At 35.9% G+C, this 22017-nt stretch overlaps 1 protein-coding gene across 1 annotated transcript in view; it reads right to left on the bottom strand.

Moving 5' to 3' along the window:
* The window catches only part of isca1 (iron-sulfur cluster assembly 1), a 31731-nt gene extending 12338 nt beyond the window's left edge, over window positions 1-19393 (bottom strand). The window contains exon 1 of the mRNA XM_073860406.1: window positions 19244-19393. Coding sequence (XP_073716507.1) covers window positions 19244-19324 — 81 coding nt within the window. The 5' untranslated portion in view covers window positions 19325-19393. The remainder of the gene's footprint in view (window positions 1-19243) is intronic.
* Between the last annotated feature and the right edge of the window lie 2624 nt (window positions 19394-22017).

Here is a 22017-nt window from a genome sequence, read left to right as displayed (position 1 = left end):
CATTTTCATGGGGAAAAAGATCTGATTCACCAAAAAAATTGTTAATTGCATGTTTGAAATGTGTACATGTCATTGCATTACATACACAACACTCTGATAAGTATAGAAAGTCCTAAAATTTAAATTTTTTGCCAGTTTTATTTTTTCACATTTTAAATCCTTTGTCATTCACCCCGCTGCGCTTCTTTGTCTCAGGTGCACGCGCTTTCGCATCTGTCCGAAGTCTAAACATAAACTAAAGTAGTAATCCTTACGTATTTGCTCAGTGTTATGCATTTCATGCCAGCTGAGGCAAACTATACCTTTTTTTTAAATATAACCCGCTGCATTTTGGCGCCTCTCTCTTGTGCATGAGCAGAGAGCTGCGCTCTGTCCGAAGTCAGATCACTATGTAGTAATCCTGTTTATTATATGCATTTCAAGGAGTTGTAGCAATACATCCCTCGTGTTTAAAATATAAATCACGTTCTGCTGGACCAATGTTTTTAAAGGAACCTCTGAGAGTTTTTTCCCCGCTTGCTAAACTCAAGCATACTTTTAATGTATTTCTAAAAAGTGCACTAGAGGTAAGCTGGTAATAAATATATCTTTGATTACACTTTTTAAAAGTATGCTAAACTCAAGCATACTTTTAATGTATTTCTAAAAAGTGCACTAGAGGTACGCTGGTAATAAATATATCTTTGATTACACTTTTTATAAGTATGCTAAACTCAAGCATACTTTTAATGTATTTCTAAAAAGAGCACTAGAGGTACGCTGGGAAAAATATGTTTAATAGACATTTTGCGTCACAGTTACGTCACGCGCGCATGTGGTGGCAGAAAAACAGTGGAAATGAATGAGACACAAGTGAAACGAACAATATAACTTACTAGAAAATGTCTTGTTGTGCTGTTGAGTGTCATAATAGGAATGCCAAAATAGATGACCTTCATTTTTATAGTATACCGTCGTCAAAGACACCATTTAAAAATAAACGTAGGTGTTTGGTTGCAATAAGCCCTCAACCGGACAGAATGCAGTGATGAAATCATCTGGAAATCTTAATAATTTGAATAGAAAATACTTAGAGAAAATATCCGGAGTTCTGTCGAAGTCTGTTCCGTCTATGTGTCTCTTATAGCCTTTTTTATCACGTTACGTTTATAATTTATTTAGAAAGATTAAAGATTTGAATTAGTTCATAATATCAATAATAATATTTTTTTCGTTTTCTTTTACTTCTTTTTACCTTATATCTTAGCCTATGTCTTCTTCCTGTTTGTTCTAAATTATGATGTTTACTAATAAATATATAAACATAGCACACACACACACACACACACACACACACACACACACACACATGATGTGAAGTGTTAATTATATATAAACAGGCCTATGCAAATTAATTTGTATGTAAACAATTGTTTTAGAACAAACACGTAGGCTATAAATAAGGAAGAAATTGAAAACAGGAAAATTATGAAATATGTAATAAATGATATTATACAGAATACATGATAGTATTGCTCTTATAAGTACGTCAGCGATTCATACTGTAAAAATAATTGATTTACCAATAAAGAAGAATACATATACATTACATACATGCACACATATCAGTAGCCAAGCCATTTAAACTTTTAATTTATTTAAAAAATAAACGTAACTTGGTGAAAATGTTATTAGAAACATTACACTTAAGAGAAATATAGGGGAAACAGACTTCTACAGAACACTGGATCCATAAAAAAAAATCACAGTTTAACGCTAAAAACACTTCACTACACAGCTATTGAGAAGCATTCACTTTTTTGCCACCATTTGGGCTCCGCCCACAAAAAACGTCATCTCTGTTTGCAAACACGCAAAAGGTCTGTTACACGTTTAAAAAAAAGTATGTTAAACACAAGCATACTTTTACTGAGGTTTTAGTGTATTTAGACAAAACATATTTTTTTAAAACATGTACATTAATTTTAATAGGCTAACACTGCAATTTCAACATCTTATCATTGAACGTGCATTATATATTAATTTTACAAAGGTAATCCACATAAATTTGTTAGTGTTTATATTCAAACAACACACGTGACGGACGTGACTAAACCTCATTGGTTCTTGGGATTCAGTACGTCACATTGGCTTCCTGATTGTGAGCAGTTTTTAGTTCAAGTATCAAGTGGATCTGACGTCGAAGGGAAATATACGTTTCTTGGATTTCATTAAAGTACCTCGGTTTTTGTTTGAAGATGAATGAGAGAACATGAGGGTAAGTTAAGTGATGACAGATTTTTGCTTTTTTATTTTTAGTGAACTATTAAATAAGTAGAACATTTAGTATTACAGTATGTCTTAATTTTAACCCAGCTTCAAGCGTGTATGTTGTGTGGCTTTTGGAACATACATTTTTTAAAAATGTAAAGTTAGGCATTTCATTTCTCTTGTTGTATTTCAGAAATCATAACAGCCTGTCTTTTTTTAGCACAGCGGCATTCAAATTGACCAATCAGAGCCGAGAAGTCGAAGTAAAGACGAACAGATGAAGATACAGCCCATAAAAATACTTATTCTTGGTGGTAAGTTTTTAGTTCTACAGTATTCGTATAACATTTAGATCACTTTTACGTTTTTCTAATGCTAATGTTTGAAAAGTAACTAAACCCTAAACCAACTTTTTTTAGTTAATGATCTGTAAGAATGATGCTTTATTAGTGTAAGTTTTTTGTCATTTGGATATAAAGTGTTTCAATACTACAATATATGGTGTAAAAACGTCTGAGTGCTGCCCTCTTCAGGTTAAACGGTGGCTACTGCAGTTGAATTTTCCTATTGGATGTTGGGTCCAAAAAATATGTTGTGACTAACCAGGTTCAAACTCACTACACCCTAGTTACGATCTCACCACACACTTGGTAAAGCTTAGTTCGTCCTCTCTATCTCTGTTGGGATCTGCCCACTTTTCTTGCCTTTTTCAAATATTGCCAGTGGTTGGAGTCAGGCTCTGACCAGGGGTTTAGTTACGCTTTAATACAATGCTAGTACTAGACTAAAAGGTATGTTTGAGCTGTCTTCTCTGAAAATAACATCTGTGGTTATGGATTTTACCATAGTCCTTTTTGCTTTGTTTTTTACATCCTCTAATGTTTCAAGATACTAACTCAAAAATAACCAAGTAAAAATGTTTTGACAATCGGCGTGAATATACCACAATAAAACAGTAAAAACTCAGAACAGAACTCTGAATGTCACATTTTACACTATCAGCATCATATCATAATATGTTTGTTTTGCTTTTTCCTCATATAGCAGTAACAGTGAGATCTCACTTGTGTCTCTTATTTTACCTGACACTTTAGACAACATTACAAAGACAATAATATATTACTAACGTGATTAGCCTGCTGGACAAATTGTAAAAAACAGCATGATTACAGAGATAAGACAACACATAAAACTTGCAACCTTTTTCAGTTTGCACATCTGGACAATTCTTCACACATCATAGGTTGTAAATTTGGGTAAATCCAGCAAACAAGTACATTTTAGAGATTCTGCTGTCACTCTGCTTTAAATCTCCCGCATCGGAAACTTAAAGGAATATTAAATTTTCTTAAAATAAAAATGCAGATAATTTACTCACCACCATGTCATACAAAATGTTGATGTCTTTCTTTGTTCAGTCGAGAAGAAATTATGTTTTTTGAGGAAAACATTCCAGGATTTTTCTCATTTTAATGGACTTTAAATGACACCAACACTTAACACTTAACTCAACACTTAACAGTTTTTTTCAACGGAGTTTCAAAGAACTATAAACAATCCCAAACGAGGCATAAGGGTCTTATTTAGCGAAACGATTGTCATTTTTAACAAGAAAAATAAAAAAATTTGCTCTTTTAAACCACAACTTTTCGTCAAGGTCCGGTCCAGCGCGACCTAACGTAAATGCGTAGTGACGTAGGGAGGTCACGTGTTACATATATAAAATGCACATTTGCGGACCATTGTAAACTGACACAAAGACATTTATTAGTATCAGTTGACATACAACAACGTCGGAACAGTCCTCTTTCTCAACACTTGTAAACACTGGGGAGGAGTTTCGCGTTCGTCCTCTGTGACCTCTTGACGTATTGCGTGGGGTCACGCTGGCGCATCACGACCGGATCTAGACGAGAAGTTGTGCTTTAAAAGTGTATATTTGCTATTTTTATTGTCAAAAATGACAATCAGTTTGCTAGATAAGACCCTTGCCTCGTTTGGGATTGTTTATAGTCCTTTGAAACTCCGTTGAAAAAAACTGTAAAGTGTTGGGTTAAGTATTAATTGTTGGTGTCTATTAAAGTCCATTTAAGTAAGAAAAATCCTGCAATGTTTTCCTCAAAAAACATAATTTCTTCTCGACTGAGCAAAGAAAGACATCAACATTTTGGATGACATGGTGGTGAGTAAATTATCTGGATTTTTCTTTTAAGAAAATGGAATATTCCTTTAAGAGCAGCCTTGAGTCAAACGTGGAAGTGTGCATAGAGTCCATTGGCATGACTTCTGACTTCCTTAAATCTCCTTAAACAGAGGTGAACTTTTCTTGTAAGCAAGACCACAATAGACATGTCAATGGAAAATAACCCTTGGTTAAAATAAAACACAATTTTCAAAGTAAAGCATATCCTGTAATACACACAGGTTGCATTATATCAGTGTCAGTGAGTTAAGCCTCCTATAACCCTACTGTATGTTCAATGTAACTTGTAGAGTGCCATGTAGCGACAGATCAAACGGACACTCATGTCAAGAAAAGGTAAACTGAGGAGTTAACAAAATTCTAATGCCTATCTATGTTTATTAATTATTGGATAATTTTGTATATATTCTGTTTCCTTTTCACAGACCTTGTGATTAGGTCTTCAATTACTACAGTGTCTGAATGGCAAGAAGAAGTGACCCTCCACTTAAACGTCACATTTACACTGCTCTGTGCTCTCGAGTTAGTTCAAATGCACTTCTGCATTTTTTCCAGTAACTTTTTGTTTAGAGAATTACATCATTATGATTATATAATTATTCAATGGTTGCATATTCATAGTGTACTTTTCATATTGATGTATTAATGTTCCACAATTTGATAAAAGTAGCTCATTGCATTTCACTGATCTTTGTTTTATATTGTAAAATCATTTCAATAGCAGTAAATACATACTTAGTTGTTTCTTTAACATTTAATTAGTTGTTAATGATGGAAGGAACCGGTTCGTATGTATGAATACAGAATAGGTATCATTTTAGAATGAGTTGAAACATGTTTTGGTGGCAAACATGCAGGTAAAATAGTACATATATAACATTCTAATAGTATACTGTACTGTAATTCAAATGTCACATACAGTACATTAGAAATTGTTTATTTTATGTATACAAATGTGTGGGCAATATATTATCATTTCATTTTGTATGCTATATTATTTATGTAATATTATTAAATTATATTTATAAATGTTTAAAAGGTGGGTTCAAATGTGCTTCAAGTTGTAACTGAATACAATTTTAGAAAATAGCACAGTTGACTACACTTAGATTGTCTTAAGTTTGTCTTAACAAGTATTAAATACTACTTTTTTTAGTATATTAAGCACAATTTACTGCACGAAAATAAAGAGCTTTTGGTACCTTAAGGTTTTGAACTTAAAGTGTATTTTAGTGAACTTTTTCACCTGGGAATACATTTGGTATATTATTTTAACATACTACTAGTATATTTTAAAGTAGATTCGTAAATGCTTAAAGGTGGGTTCAAGTTATAATAAAATATATATATTTTTTTTAAATACAGACCTAGTATGTTAAAAATACATTCTTAAGTTTGTCTTAACCAGTGGTGGACAGTAAAGAAGTAAATGTAATTCGTTACTGTACTTAAGTAGTTTTTTCGCGTATCTGTACTTTACTCAAGTACTTTTATTTTGGGAAACTTTTACTTTACTACATTTTAAAGTCAAATATCTTACTTTTTACTCCACTACATTTAAAAAAAATCGGTCGTTCCTTTTTATTTATCAGTGGATAAAAAACGTAACTGGGCAAACTAAAGCTGCACAAAAAAACTAAGATGCACACGTTATGCGTCAAACCACCAATCAGGGTACAGCATGCGCTTCGTTTTGAACTTGTTTTGGTTGCTGCGCTGTTTCACGTAAGCTACGCGAGTGCAGCAGAATGCATCGTTTGGAGAATGAAACTGCATTCAAAAACAACGGAGGAGATAACTGACCCGTTACAACAACAATGGCCTTATTTACGCGAGTTTTTTTAAGTCCTTGAATAAAAGAACGAGTCCTTCTCTGCCTGCCTTGAAACTGTGCTATTTCGTTTTAAAAGAATACTCTTTCAAATCTAAGGAAACGCGTAGAGGTAAGCCATTTTTATTCTGGTTATATTTTTAAATGAGCAATCTTAACAGTAGCTTGCAGAAAACTGTTAATTGTGTTGCTAAAATATATACGACGTTATCGTGAATGAACTTTAAGCTATGCAGGCTGAAGCTATTTTTAGCCGTATAGTTAACTGTTTCACTTAAGTTCATTGTATTTGAAGCTCAGTGCTCTGTTATTTTAAAATGACAATCACTATCAACACTGTTGTAAAACATAAATGACATTTTGACTAGCCATGCAGTGTATGATGCTTAAACAGTCAGGTGGATTGGAGTGCTCCCTATTAACTGAGATTGTTATTAATATTTTCAAAAGGTTTGCTTCCAAAATATATAAATACATTTAATTATGTATTACAATATACATATGACATGCTAAAGCACATGAAACGTTTCTGAAATTATATTCTGTAAGGCTTGTTTTATTTGTCAAAGAAAGGGAGACTGATTTCTAGAGAATGTTATGTATTTAATGTTTTGAAAACTATTGTGAACCTGTGCTTAAGTCAAGTTTTTATTACACTTAAACTGTTAAATTATTTAATATAATGATATAAATGATAATTTTAATAGACATCAGTGTCTGATTTATTAATGTCCTTCTATTAATTGATTGGTTAGCCAAGAGAGTTATTTCACATTATTTGAGTTTTGTGACAAAAATGATACGGCCATAATAAATCACAGTACTTTTGTACTTAAGTACATTTTGAGGCAGATACTTTTGTACTTTTACTCAAGTAAACATTTTAAGCAAGTAATTCTACTTTTACTTGAGTAATATTTTACCCTGGGTAAATTTGTGTAATTCGTCCACCACTGGTCTTAACAAGTATTAAATACTACTTTTTAGTATATTAAGCACAATTTACTGCACGAAAATAAAGAGCTTTTGGTACCTTAAGGTTGTGAACTTAAAGTGTATTTTAGTGAACTTTTTCACCTGGGAATACATTTGGTATATTATTTTAACATACCATTAGTATACTTTAAAGTATATTTAAAAATGCTTAAAGGTGGGTTCAAGTGTACTTCAAGTTATAATTAAATATATATTTTTTAAATAGGGACCTAGTATGTTAAAAATACATTTTAGTTCAACTTCATGATGTCTCAAAATAGCACAGTTGAGTACACTAAGATGGTGAGGGTCTCTAGACGCTACATACCGATTTTCGTGGAAATTGGGCAAAAGCTCTAGGACGAGTTCGCAAAAGTAGGTTTTACGAATAATTCAAAATGGCGGAAAATTTTTCATGACGGAAAATGACGTCATAGGGTCCAGTCGAATCGTCCAAGGAATCAGAGGAAACAAGAATTTTATTTCTAGGACGTACGGGTCAGAAGTTATAAGCAAAAACGTAAGTGCAACTTTGGACTGTTGGTGGCGCTAGCGGGTTTGAGATAGAGACTCCAAATTTGCTGTGGAAACACATTGGACTTTATCAGTGTGCCAAATTTCATAACTTTCCTACTTACAGTTCTATGGGCTGCCATAGACCGCAATGGCGGAGGAAGAATAATAATAATAATAAAAAGAAAACTAACGGTTTCAATAAGGGTCTTCGCCCCTTCAGGGCTTGACCCCTAATAATAATAATAATAAAAAGAAAACTAACGGATACAATAGGGGTCTTGGCCCCTCTAATCAAGGAACCGGCTTTACTGATGAAACACGCATGAGAATCCTCCGATATATATTGCCCAGCCCTAATTAATAATCATACACTTACGTGTTTGACATCATTTGAAACGGTAAAGGGTCTTCTTTAATATGTGTTCATTCACAATAACAACAGATCTTTTTGTTTTTGTCAAATAAAGAAAATAAACAGGGTGTGCATCCAGACATTTCTGTCTCCGCCAGCTGTCTCTCAAAACACGTTACAAAAATCAATTGAAACTCCGCGAATACTTGTCACACAAACATGATACACATATCCAAAGAAAGTCTGAAATGTCTACTTTTCAACAAGCTAAATATAATCGAAAACAAATAATGCCCGTTTATGTAATCTGCATTGAAGTAAAGAGATCTTTAATTCGGTCACGCCCACAGGCGGTACCCGCTGTTGACATGGAAATCAACAGACGAGCGGTTCAAACCATAATAAGCAAAGCGTAAAGTTTATCAGATTTAAAGACTTTACCGCATGTTTGGATTATAAACTTTATACACAAACGTGAGGAATATCTTCATTTATGTCTGGACATTGAGGAAGAGAAGCGTTTATCTTTAACGTTACCCAAGAAGAAGAACAATGGAAGACACACTGGAGGAGGATACAGTATTTGAAGTAAGTTCACAGTTAATTTATAGCATTTATATTTGCTATCATGTAATATGCTCATGGCTTGTGCAGTTCAGCCTACATATAGTAAGCAACCTCAGCAGACTGCACGCTTCGGATTGAAAAACTTTCGCATTGTTTACAAACGGACGCGATCTCACGTAATGATTTTACTGTTGCATGCTGTAACAATATTAAACACAGTTATTCACTTATATCCTTCATGGCAACTTTCAGTAAGCCTGAACTGCTGTATCTTTTAAGAGTGCTTTCACATATACACTGTTTAGGTCGGCCCAAATGACGTGTCGCTCCGAGTACGGTTCGTTTGGGTCAGTGTGAACACAACAGCCGCACTCGGGTGCGCACTAAATGGTCGCTCCGAGACCGCTCTAAACAGGTGTTCTCGGAGCGGCTGTCGCCGAACTCTGGGGCGACCCACCTGTGGTGTGAACACTGCTGGACCTCGGGCCGAACCAAATACAGGAAGTTCTCCACATGTTTGATCCACTGGGGTTCCGTTGTGACGTGAGCCGGGTGTTATATTGTGGGTTAACAACAAACAAGCCAATCCTGGTCCGTTGCAGAGATTCGCTGTCTCCTTTACGTTGGAGCTGATGATTTTATAAATGCATAGCTGTCCTCCACACACAAATAGCGACATTACGGGCTTTTTAGCAAACGGCTCCGTAAGAAAGGCTTTAATAGAACAGCTACGCAATTTCGCGTTAAAGCAAAGAAACTTCGCAAAGACGTGCATCGTTTATCTCCACATCTTGATAGCTGCGCTCTCCCTGTCAGGCTGGTTGTCGTGGAAACGGGGGGGTGGTCATGAGACGGTAAGAGCTGTCAGAGACCAATGACAGCCCTGACCGTTGTCACGTGGTGAACGGTGCGGCATTTCGAGTACAGTAAAAAAAAATAATATGTGAACACGGACCGCACTAACTGAAAAATGATGCAATGTATTTTGGTGCGCTCCAAGGCCGCACCACGGTGCGCACCAACATATGTGAAAACACCCTAAGTGTGTGCTGTAATATGATTCCATGTTTACATGGTTATTTACAAACAAATCCGCGTGACCTCCCGTAATGGCGGACATCTTTTACATGTTTTACAGTGTTAAACACAGTTATTCACTTTCGTATCCTTCATGGCAACTTTGAGTAATGCTGCACTGCGGGATTTGCTGTAAAATGATTCCATATTGTTTACATGCAAGGTAATTCCATACGTTGCGCTTTACACGCGACACCGTTTTTATGAGCGCCGCTTTACACAGCGACTAGAGACTGACCGATACTCATTTTTTAAAACCGATGCCGATAACAAATATTTGGATGCCTATGTGCCCGATAACCGATATGCTGAACCGATTTTTATTTATTGTTATATTTCTGTTTTTGACATAATAATTACTACAACACTACTGAACTGAACAAACCCTTATAGTAATAATCATCATCACAATCACTCCCTCTTTGCATACAAAGTAATAAATAGAGGGGTCTGAAAGAGTGAAGAATAATATTAATTTAATGAATGATGTAGAACTATATTCCCAATACATGGACTATTCCAAACACCCCTATCATTTCGTCAGAAATGGACTGATCCAAAGTTCGCGCTCCGGTTTCCAGGTAACGGAGCGGGAGAGAGAGAAAAGTATAGCGGAGTTGGCTGCTTGTTATACATAGTTTATAGAGTAAAACAGGTGGATTAAGTGCCTTTTTTGGGATATAATATCGTTGTTTTGACCAGCAACCTGTAGCCTTCAGCAATCCAACCAGTAGTTAGCAAAGAGATTTTACAAATAATATCACTGACTGGAATAATACATTCAGGAAAGTAACAAACAAAACGGATTATATATCATTAAATTTCTTAACTGGTAATGTTATTTGATGTCAGAATAATTAATTATTAGTTGTTTTAGCTTATGTAATGGCTGTTGACAGCGCTGTTTATCTTACTCACGCATTAACTGTATCAAACTGTGACCGCTTGCGGAGGTAATAAATAATTAATTAATATCCATAGACATTTATTTAGATATTTCAGCAAAATTATTTTATCTGGTAAATGTTAATATAACTTAGGGTAAATCTTGTTAAAAGTGGTAGATGTGCTTTAGCCTTCAACCCCGGTAAGTGATCAGCAATATGAACGTGATTTTACGATGCTAATGATAAGCATAAATAACAGAAAAACTAATTTAATTTAGCGTTTTTAATTCCACCAAGCATTAACTCGTGGTTGTTTTATTCATGCAAAGCTACGTCGTTATTGGGACCGGATTTTATGGATCAGCCAGCGTGACTATGTGAGTTCGTCTCTATTCTTGGACAAGCTGCATACATTGCTTTTAATATCAACTTATTTAACATAACATACATTAATGCACAAATAAGATGTGTTATAAATGTCTCATATGTAAAGTAAGTATACTCAAAGTCCTTTTAATGAAGTCGCGTCACTCTGCCGTCATATTGCTGTGCACGCTGCTGCTGCTGTGAGCTCCTCTCCTCAGATGCGTGCAGTGCACAATTCTCAATTCTCTTGTTTATCGGTCAATCCGATATTACAAAACCGATATCCGATAAACGGAAAATGTTAAAATATGGGGAAAAATATCGTGAAACAGATATATCGGTCGATCTTTAACGGAGACGCGAGCTCGCGCACATGGACGCCATAGCCATATGCTATGTGTTTTTAAAGTTCATACACGCTTACAGAAACGCGTTTAAAACAGAAGCTAGACGATAAGGGGATGGGCATCTGAAAACAGCTTTTTATATAACTAATCGCTGCAGATGTTTATCTGAGATTTAGCTTATGTACAAGATAGTTTATATGAATGAAGTATCAGTGATATTTACCCATCAGTTATATATGTAAGGGTATTTCTGTGGACAATTTATGCTAACAACTGTTTATAACTCTCTTAGGGGCTGTCCACACGGGGACGTGTATCACTGTATACGTACACATTTTTTATCGGATTGGCGTTTCATCGACATGGGTTCGGCGTTTTGGGAGACTGAAACCGCTATTATTTTGAAACCGGGACCTAAAGTGGATAAATCTGAAATAGACACCCTTGCGGTTTCGTGTGTACAGCCAATCCGTATATTTTGTGAAGCGAAAACGTCATCACATCACGTGTCTGAAGCGTCACACGTAACAGCAACAACAATAACGGCTGACTACGTGATTGTGTTCGTGCTACTAAAGCTACTAAGCCTACTAGCTGTATTACAGCAAAATCTATTGCTTCTGTGCAATTGTGGTGACCAACAAGCGATAATGGACAACACCATACGTTGGTTATGCGCATGCTCAAAGTCTTCTTCTCCGGTATAGTATATATCTGTGGCAGAATAACAGCACCCCATACTGGTCCGGCATATATACTACACCGCTTTCAGTTGGTTTCAGTGGTTTCATGTTTACGGATTATTTTTTTAGAGCAAGGGGAAAAAAATGATCGGATAGGGAATGCACCGGCTTCGTGTGGACATAGCCTTAGAGGTCTGCATCTCTCTCATCAGTACAAAACTATGAAGTGGAAAAACACTTTTTGGACATAAAGTTATATGGTAACATGAGCCACATGAAGTTTACAGCTCTGCTGTGTATCAGTTTCCTAGTATATACAAAGTTTTTGAACCGGGTTTGTTTTCTAAATAAACTGAAAATGTCCTACTGACTTTCATTTCTATTTTTATTATATTTTTAACTTAATAAACCTCAAACAAACATGTATACATTTGTCCTCACATTCTTTACTGTAGTTCACTCTTAGATTCTTGCCCAAAAGCTCATTATGCAGCTCATTATGCGAGCCTTTGTTTGCTAGCTGTCAATCAATCCTTCTCGCCTACGGCCCCTCTAAACAAAAAGTGTCTTACAATTTCTAAATCAATATATTGTTTTATGTGAATAAGAAGGCAGGATGATTTTCACATCAATTTAAAGAAAAAACTCTAGACTACTAGATTCTGTTTAGAAAAGTCTTGTTAAAACATGTTTAGTATGAGTTTTGTGGACTTAAATCAGTGATTTAAAAAATTTGCATTTTTAAAAACCACACATAAACATTTTTCTCTCAAAAATACAAACATGTACATATACATGTAGCTCATATAATATTTTAGACACTGGCCATTATTATGTTTTAAAGCAACTGAAAAAAGACCAAATGTAAGGCATGTCAGAACCTCTGACAGTGTCCCAAAATGGTTGGACCCCAGAGGGTTAAAGCTGAAACTTATGAAATCCTATCAGAGGTCCAAAATGTTATTAAAAGACACCAGTGGCTTTGCTTTTATCAGAATAGGGGATTTTCACGCTGATACGTTGAACTTCCGCTTTCAGCGATCTTTGTGCACGGCCGCTTCCGGCACAGTTCAACAGTGGCTGAAACGAAGGCTAGATGTCACTGCTCTGTTGGAAGTCGAACAAACAACGCCAATCCTACCTAGGTTTTCTTGGATTCCCGACTAGAAGTGGATGATGTGGCACTTTTTAACAACATTGCAGTGTTTAAAAGCAGCTTTACAAGAGAAGAAACCATAGAAAATGGGGAATTATTTATATATGGAATATAAAGCAATAAAATAGAATTGACTATATGGTATTTCTGCAAAGTTTTGTGTTCTCACAAATAAAAAATAAAAAAACGATATTAACTAATAAAATGGTATTAACTTTCCTTCGAGTATTAAGATGTATTAGTCAATATGATTAATGACAGGTATATTTATTTAATGTGTAAATGATTGTGTACTATAATCACAGCATTTTGAGTTTTGAATTTTGTGTTAAAATGTTATGCAAGAAAAATATAAACTCAGTTGTCATTTGCGTGCTGTCTTTACTATTTGGTTGTACTCAGTGGTGGATGCAGAACGTGACATATGGGTGGGCATTAAATACAATTTGCGAGCCCTGCATAGGTTTGTTTTGTAGAAAGACTTTCTTTAAAGTGAATTTCGTTTTATATAAATTGTATCTCAATATTAATCAATGTTTAATCAAACAATTGCCTCGATTTAATAAATAAGAAGCAAACCAAGAACGTCGGGTGTGGTGTGGATCGAAGTGAACCCACTATATATTTCCGCAGGCTACGTCATCTGCTTTTAATGCATTTCTTAAATGAATGTCTCAATTACACAGTAGGCTTATAGAAAGTTATGATAGGGTATTTGTTGCTTAAAAGCAATAGGCTATATTGTATAAAGTGTAGCAATAAACGTGGCGTGACTTATAGTGCTGAGTTAGAGAGCTGGTGGGCTATATCAAACAACATGTGATCAGATGATTTCTGTTTTTTTACCCGCTGTCATATTTGTTGTGTGTTTATGTTATTGAGAGGAAAGCGCGCAGCACATATTTATAACGTGTTTGTTATTCAAAATACGTTTTCCACTTGCTTGCAAGAAAAGTTCTCAAAGTGATCATGGCTGAAAGCTGCTTGGGAATATTTTTCTCATTACCATAATGTAACGCAACATTCAACTGCTTTATAATAGCTTTTAAATAGTTATCATGCTTACTTATAATTTTACTGTTTTTAACATAACATGCTATAAAATACACCACATAAAGTAGTATCCATGTCTAGCTATACTGCCCTCCAAAGGCTAAGTGCAGTATCTACGCAAACACTGAAACTGAGAAAAATGGCTTTAAAGTTTTTTACACCAGCCAGTCAAACATGTTACTGCAATTTTGGCACACACATTTCTCTGAAATGGGACAAAATTTAACCAGGAGACTTTGTCACAAGACACAACAGATCTCACAAATCCCATTTTAACCCTTAACTCAATTTTGACCAAATGCGTAGTTACTGCGCTTTCGCTTTGTAGGGCAGAATACAGATTAGTATTTTTTTTTTATTTCTGATTGGGCTCCGCGCCTGGTTGTACTGCATGTTGTCTGAAGCCTTAATATGCGTGTCGGGCTAGCGGTTGAGGGGTGCGAGCAAACAAAACTTATCAAACAACGCATGAGTAAAGTATTGAGATCTGTTTCGCTTTTTTTTGTTTTTGTTTTTTTGCTTTTTTGCTGCTAACAACACATTAATTTTACCACGTTTGTAATTATCTTACCAATGACAAATAAATCAACTTTTTGATGATATTGTAATTATATGACCAGCACCTGTATATAAAAGGAATAAAATAAAATTGAATATATAGTATTACTATAAACGTTTGTGTTCTCAAAATAAATAAAAAATCAGAATGGTATTAACTAATACAATGGTAATAAATTTCCTTCGAGTATAAGATGTTTAGTCAATATGATTAATGACAGGCATTATATTTAATTAGACATGACTTTCCATCTTATGTGCAAATGGCCACTAACAAAAGAATTGCGTGATAGCAGGTTTTTATATTACATAAAGAATTCGCAATAATACCATTAACAGCAGTGCAAAAACATCATTAGGTGCATCTCAGCACCATACGCTTACAAAAGTGAACTAGTGAGGTCTATAGCAATAAAAGCTATATTAACAGAAATTACTAAACCCTAAATAATCTGTATTTCTTCAATTGAGTTATTCACCGGAAGCGGCCGTGCACAAAGATCTTTGACAGCGGAAGTACTATGTAACAGCGTGATAATCCCCTATAGAGACAGAGCGCAGTTATGCAAATTTGAAAACCACGCCCACAGGGGGGGAAGCAATCCAACCGTCTCGATTGACTTTGTATTGCGAGAAGCCGCCTCCTTGTCATTTCTGGCTTATAACAAAAAACTGAATAATGCCTAAAAGCTGCTTTGTGACAATATGTACAGCTTACAAGCCAAAGAACCCAGAAATAAGTTTTTAAATGCTGTCGAGACGTAAAACCTAGCCTTTAAGGAGAATAAAGTGGATCGCCGACTACATTTCCCCCTAGTGGACGCAGTTCTACTAATAGAAGTATTATGAAAAGTTGCCTGTATCAATTTTTGTGTCTTTAAACGCTCGTTTTTTTTGGGGTCGACAGGTTATAAAAACTTATTTACATATTAAACTTAAAAACAGATTAATAACTAAAAGCTGCTGTGTGACAAGGTGTACATCTAACAACCAAAAAAAAATTATACGTTTTTATAAGCTTCGACTTCAAAAACGAGCGTTTAAAGACACAGAAATGGAAACAGGCAACTTTTCATAGTACTCCTATTAGTACAACTGCGTCCAATAGGGGGAAACGTAGTCGGTGATCCACTTTATTCTCCTTAAAGGCTGGGTTTTACGGCTCGACAGCTTATAAAAACTTATTTCTGGGTTCTTTGGCTTGTTAGCTATACATATTGTCACACAGCAGCTTTTAGGCATTATTCAGTTTTTTGTTATAAGCCAGAAATGACAAGGAGGCGTCCTCTCGCAATACAAAGTCAATGGAGGCGGTTGGATTGCTTTCCCCCCCGGTGGACGTGGTTTTCAGGTTATGACGCGCTGCGCTCTGTCTCTATTAAACATGTTTCTCCTCAACAGATATTACGATTTACCATGGCAACAGCACGTGACAAAGAGGTCTTAATCATTCTTACTACTAAAATTGAAGGTGTTACTGCAAGTGTAATGCAATTACGAGCATATATTTTAAAGAAAAGAGTTGTTTTTGTAAATTGCTACTCTAGTAAATGCGTACATTTAATTTTTCATCACAGTTAAAATATCCGAACTAAATAAACTAAGGACTGTACGTTATTATATTAATTTACATGCACATGCAATCCCATGGACAAAAATATGACAGCAGCTCCGCTAAAAATGAAATTAAGCATAATACTTTGTCATTAAAGGCTACGAACTTTACAAATGTTTGTCATGAATAAAACAGAAATTCGCCGAGACGGGATTCGAACTCCGATCGCCGACAGTACAACTGCCCTGCCCACTGCGCACAGCACAACCCACTAGACCAGCGATAATGACAGGTGGATACATAAGAAATGCCAGGACAACTGTTTAGATGTAAGAGCACCACAAAGACTGATATTAGTCATATAAGGATATTTAGATATCTAAAATGACTGCAAAAAATAATAATTTTGCTCACATAAATGTAAGTGGATATGATAAGAAACCACTCGGGGTCTCAAATCCACTCGCGACATAAATGTAACTTCCTACAAATGAATGCAACATCATCATCTACAGGATTCTCTATAAAAGTACATGACATTTTAGTCACTAAGACGATCTATGCACCCAAGTATATCATATTAGCTTTACAAGTCATTTCAATTTACTGTTTTAATTTTTTTAGTTGAAAGTTTAGTGTAATATATAAAAATATAAAGTCGTAAGTTAAAATGGTTTGCACTGGCAATTTAATTATAACTTAAAGACAGCTAAAAAATATTTTACAGTGTACATGAAAAAATGTGCACAATGAATGAATGTACTAAAGCAACTAACAAGATTAAACACCGCTACTCCTTTAAAAATGGGGAGGAGACCACAAGAAACTCAGAGTTTACAGGATAAAACCTGCTCCCGACCCGGTTAGGTTCAGAGAGTATGTTACTCCGGAAACAGACTCTGAGTATAAGGCTACGTTTACATGGAAACTATCTGAAGAGAAAACGCAAAAGTGGCGTTGCGTTATCACGTTTTATTTTGCGTTTATACGAGGGTTTTGGGGGTGGAAATCTGCGTGCACACGGTGACGCAAAAGTGTGTGATATTCGATGTAGTGTGCACTCCAGACGGCTAGGTGGCAATGTGAAGCACTTACACACAACAACACCAAGTCTGCGCGCCTGCGTACAAACTTCTTACTACTTCTCTCCCTAGTAGCGCGGAACACAACATGGCAAAGCAAACAGCAAAAGCTGACAATTTTGTCTGGACAGACGAAGAGGTGGAGTTATTGCTCCAAACAACCTTAAATTACAAAACAACAAAGGCACATCAGGGCGTGGACTGGGAGTCCTGCCAGTCAAAATATACAGACATATGGACCGAATTTCTTCAGCAGTATCCTATACCTTGAGGGACATCATATCCACACGAGAAAGACGCTATTAGCAAAAGTCAGATAACATCAAAGCTGAAAGCCATCCGTATCAAGTATAGGCAGGCTGTGGATACCCAACGGCGGAGTGGCCATGGGCGAGTAATCACTTTATATTTTGATTTATGTAACGAAATATGGGGTGGTTCGCCAGCAACCACAGCAATATAGGCCGGTGTTGAAACATCAGAGGTAAACGAAACCGTGGACACTAGTAGTGAGTCAAACGCGAGCATTACATCGTCTGATCTCCCGAACACAGAAGAATCAATTGTCAGCCCCCATCCCTAAGCCCAGAAGCGGAGAAATCTACTTCAGGTATGTTTTGTTCAATACACAAACCATGCCCATTGGTGTAACGTAAGTCTACGACGTAATACGCAGTTATACGCAGGATACCCACTAAGCTCCAGGATTTCCGTCCAATGACATGTAACAACATACTTTTAATTATAAATTTGTCATCTGTGTTATTTTTGTCATCACATAGGCTAAATAAAAAGATATTTCCCTCGTTAATAAAGATACAACTACATAAAAATTTATTTTAAAAATGTGTGTCAGAATGCTGGAAATGACGTTTTTGACGGTGAACATTTTCCTGGGGGAGGACACCCAGACCCCCCCCCCACTATGATATGCCCCCCATATATATATTTACCCTTTAGACGAGAATGCGAGGGTAGATCGTTTTTAAGAATTCCACTCTGGAGGGTGGTTTCACCTTTTTGCGTTTTTAAGCCCCAAAAACGCCGTCGCCGTGTAAACGAAAGGCACAACCGATAAAATATTTTTACGTTTACACCCTCGTGTAAACAGGGCCTAAGTTACCTCTCTTTCTGAAACAGGCTTGACTTACCCCGCTGTCTCAGGTTTAACCTACCTCCCTTTTTGAAACGGAAAACTCAGAGCTGTCCTTATTTCAGGGTTAACAAACTCAGAGTTTTCACTTAACCACCTTTCTGAAACGGGCCCCTGTATGTTATTCTTAAACCCATAGACATTGTCTTCTCTTGGTGTCACTTTAAAGTTTTTTTCAAGCTCTTTCTATCTGAACAACTAATTTTAGCATTTAACCATGTTGAAAATTTTACTCACATATCTATGTTGTGTCATCGACAATTGTAATATTATGCGTTAACGCTCAGTGTCAGTTTAAAAATAACCGTTATGGTTCGGTGTTACCTAACCAGAACATACGCTAGCTAGCAGTCAATAAGAGTAATAATGAACGATCAGGCAATTTACTCACGAGAATGTATTTTACCTACAGTGCGACAACAATAGCGCAACACAACACACTGGTAAATACCAGTTCACAAATGGAAAATATCATATTTTCCATAGCACGTGAAGGCAGCATAAATTCGCCTGATTCGTAAACGTTCCAGAAAGGGCGACGTTGCATATCGGCCGGTTGCAAACCAACCCGCTCGTTACAGTAACATTATTTAAAAAAGTTTTTACACTTACTATGGTGAAGCACCTCTTACCAGTGTTAAAGCGGCTCTTGTTGGCAAAATATGCCGTCTACTAACAACTCTCACTGTCGTCTGTGCTATAGAGGCTGCCATGGTGTAACTCCTTTAGCACTTCGCGTTGGTTGTAAACATCAGACAACGTCCTTTTCTCAATCGGAAGCCTGCATCCTCCGGAGGTCGCATTTGTAAGATGCATACGTCATAAAGACGGTCTTATTTCTGAATATTAACAACTATAAAGTTGACTATTATTCTAAGTTAATCGTAAACTGTTGTAATATGCTTATGAATTGCGAATGTAATGCTCAGTTAACTTTAATAAACCAGGCTTGATGACGTATGCACCCTGCATATGCGACCTCCGGAGGCTGCAGCCCTCCGACTGAGAAACGGACTTCTTCTAGGATTTAATGTCGGTTGGCAAACCAACTTAAAAGGTGCATTCCCGCCACCTGCTGAAAAGGAGTGTGAAGCGAATAATAGAAGTTTAAAGCGAGAACCAACTTACTCTTTAAAATAACAAAAAACAAGGGGAAATTATACATCCCGTTTAATTATCATGTTGCCTTTAAATAAATACACAAATAACTAATGATACATTCTTGATTGTTTAGGACCATCTCCTAAGAGATCATTTCCAAATTTCTTATCTTGTCTTAGACTGCTCTCTTTCGCCTCAAATTTTATAAGCACTTTTTACATTTTCAGCTAACCCACATTTGTCACAATTTCCATTCACATGTTTACGTGTATGCAGTGAAAATGTCTACCATTTCTTCATTCCATTTTTTCTGCCAAATTTCCGGCAAGACAAATGACAGGAAATATTGCAAAACCTATTTTTTAATTAAGGTAGAACTCATTTGATATTCACATTGATACACACACTACAGAAATCAGAAACAAAAAAATTGAAAAATGCAAGTTCTCTTATCACAGCACAGTTATATGAAAACCGCTTGTTATAAGGCATTTAATTTATCAAATGAGAGTTAACATTAGCCACCCCACTCAAAACCTGTGCTTTAAAATACACAGCTACTTTACTGGCAAGCAGAAATGCTTGCTTATTCTTTACAATACAGACAGAGAAAGTTATTTTAAAAAGTTGACTTTATTAACTTTTTCAACACCGCAACCAGATCCATGTAGTATATGGAGTGGATAGAAGACGTTACCAGATGCCCAAATATAAAGTGGCCAGATACATATGATATACACGTATATTCAGGGCCATATGCAGGATTTTATAAATACCGAGGTATTTATCTAGGGCATGCACCCCAGGAAAAAATTTTTTATTTCACTGCTCTACATATATGAATTTCAATACATCAGAAAACCAATAAAATAACTATAGATTTTAAACCATGTCAGTGTGCAGAAGACTTGTGTTGGTCATTAGAAATACATTGTAATAATTATTTATTAAATATAATAATTATTGCCTGAATGTAGAATTATTTTAGTGAATTAACTAAAGGCTATCAATAATTCGTTTATTAAATTAATTCAAAATATGAACACACTTATTATACACTTAATATGCTGAAATAATATGCAGGGAACTAGAATTTTATAAAAGGGTTGGCCAAGGCTACTTTAGGGGGTCCATATCCCATGAAAGAAAACTGTAATTATTAAAAAAGCATACATGAATATGATTACTTCACATTACCCCACATTAGATTAATATTATTTTTACCCTGCATGCATTATACTAACTGTGTAAGATATAAACATAAGGTAAGCCTTAATTTTAAACTTCTCACATCTGATTTACTGTCTGTTAATGATCAAAAGGCTCTTCTCTCTTTCTCTCTCTCTTTCTCTCTCTCTCACGCACGCACGCACATTTTCCCTGGCGCTAAAAAGAGTTTCCAGTCAGGTTTACGGTCGGTGCACTGAAGTTGGGATATTTCAGCCCCGGAGTTTTGCTCAGTCGGTCTATTTGCACAGTAATATGTATAGATTAATGAGCATAGGAAGGAAGAGGTTATGTTAACAAGATTAAGGCTTGGTCATTCAGGATTAAATGCCACATTAGCTTTAGTAGGAGTGCATGAGAGTGGTGTATGTGAGTTTTGTAAGGAAAAAGAAACAGTAGAACATGTAATGTGTCATTGTAGGAAATATATTCAGGAGAGAACACAATTAATCTGAGTAATAATGGACAAATGGATTTAGATGTGGGGTATACATTAGGAGTGAAAGTTAATAGAGATAGCTTAGGGTAGGGTGTTAATGGAATTCATATATAGTACAGAAATAAATTATAGGATTTAAAATTGTTTAAGGGCAGTTTGATTTGGCAGGGTTCTGTTTATGGGCTGGAGGAGCTGGAGACGCAGCGTCAGCTTATACCGGAATTCTTTTTTTTATCAATACGAAATGAGGAAATAGATCATATGGAACAGTAGGTGGCGGTATGTGCTCAGTTCACCAGTCCGCCAGAAAACGATAGAAGAATAAGAAGATAGGGTTCACACATTAGATATATAGGCTGCGTCCGAAAACTCTAAATTGCTGCCTTCTGAGGCAGCTTTCCAAGGCAGCAAGGCATCAAGGCATGTCCGAATTCAATGTTTGGTTTACTTCCTGTCTCCTGAGATACCTATGCGTGGACGTACATTAAGAATGTGATTGGTCGAGTCCGGTCGAGTTCGAAAAAATAAAATGGCGGCCAAGGACGCGACTGGACCACCAATTTAGTGTAAATAAGGGTATATTTGTACTTTTTACACCTTTTAATTGCATTTCTAGCGAGAAATTAGTATTGTAGTTTT

Source organism: Misgurnus anguillicaudatus, chromosome 22 (genome assembly GCF_027580225.2).
Source record: "Misgurnus anguillicaudatus chromosome 22, ASM2758022v2, whole genome shotgun sequence".
Taxonomy (NCBI): Eukaryota; Metazoa; Chordata; class Actinopteri; order Cypriniformes; family Cobitidae; genus Misgurnus; species Misgurnus anguillicaudatus.
This window is presented reverse-complemented; position numbering and strand designations above follow the sequence as displayed.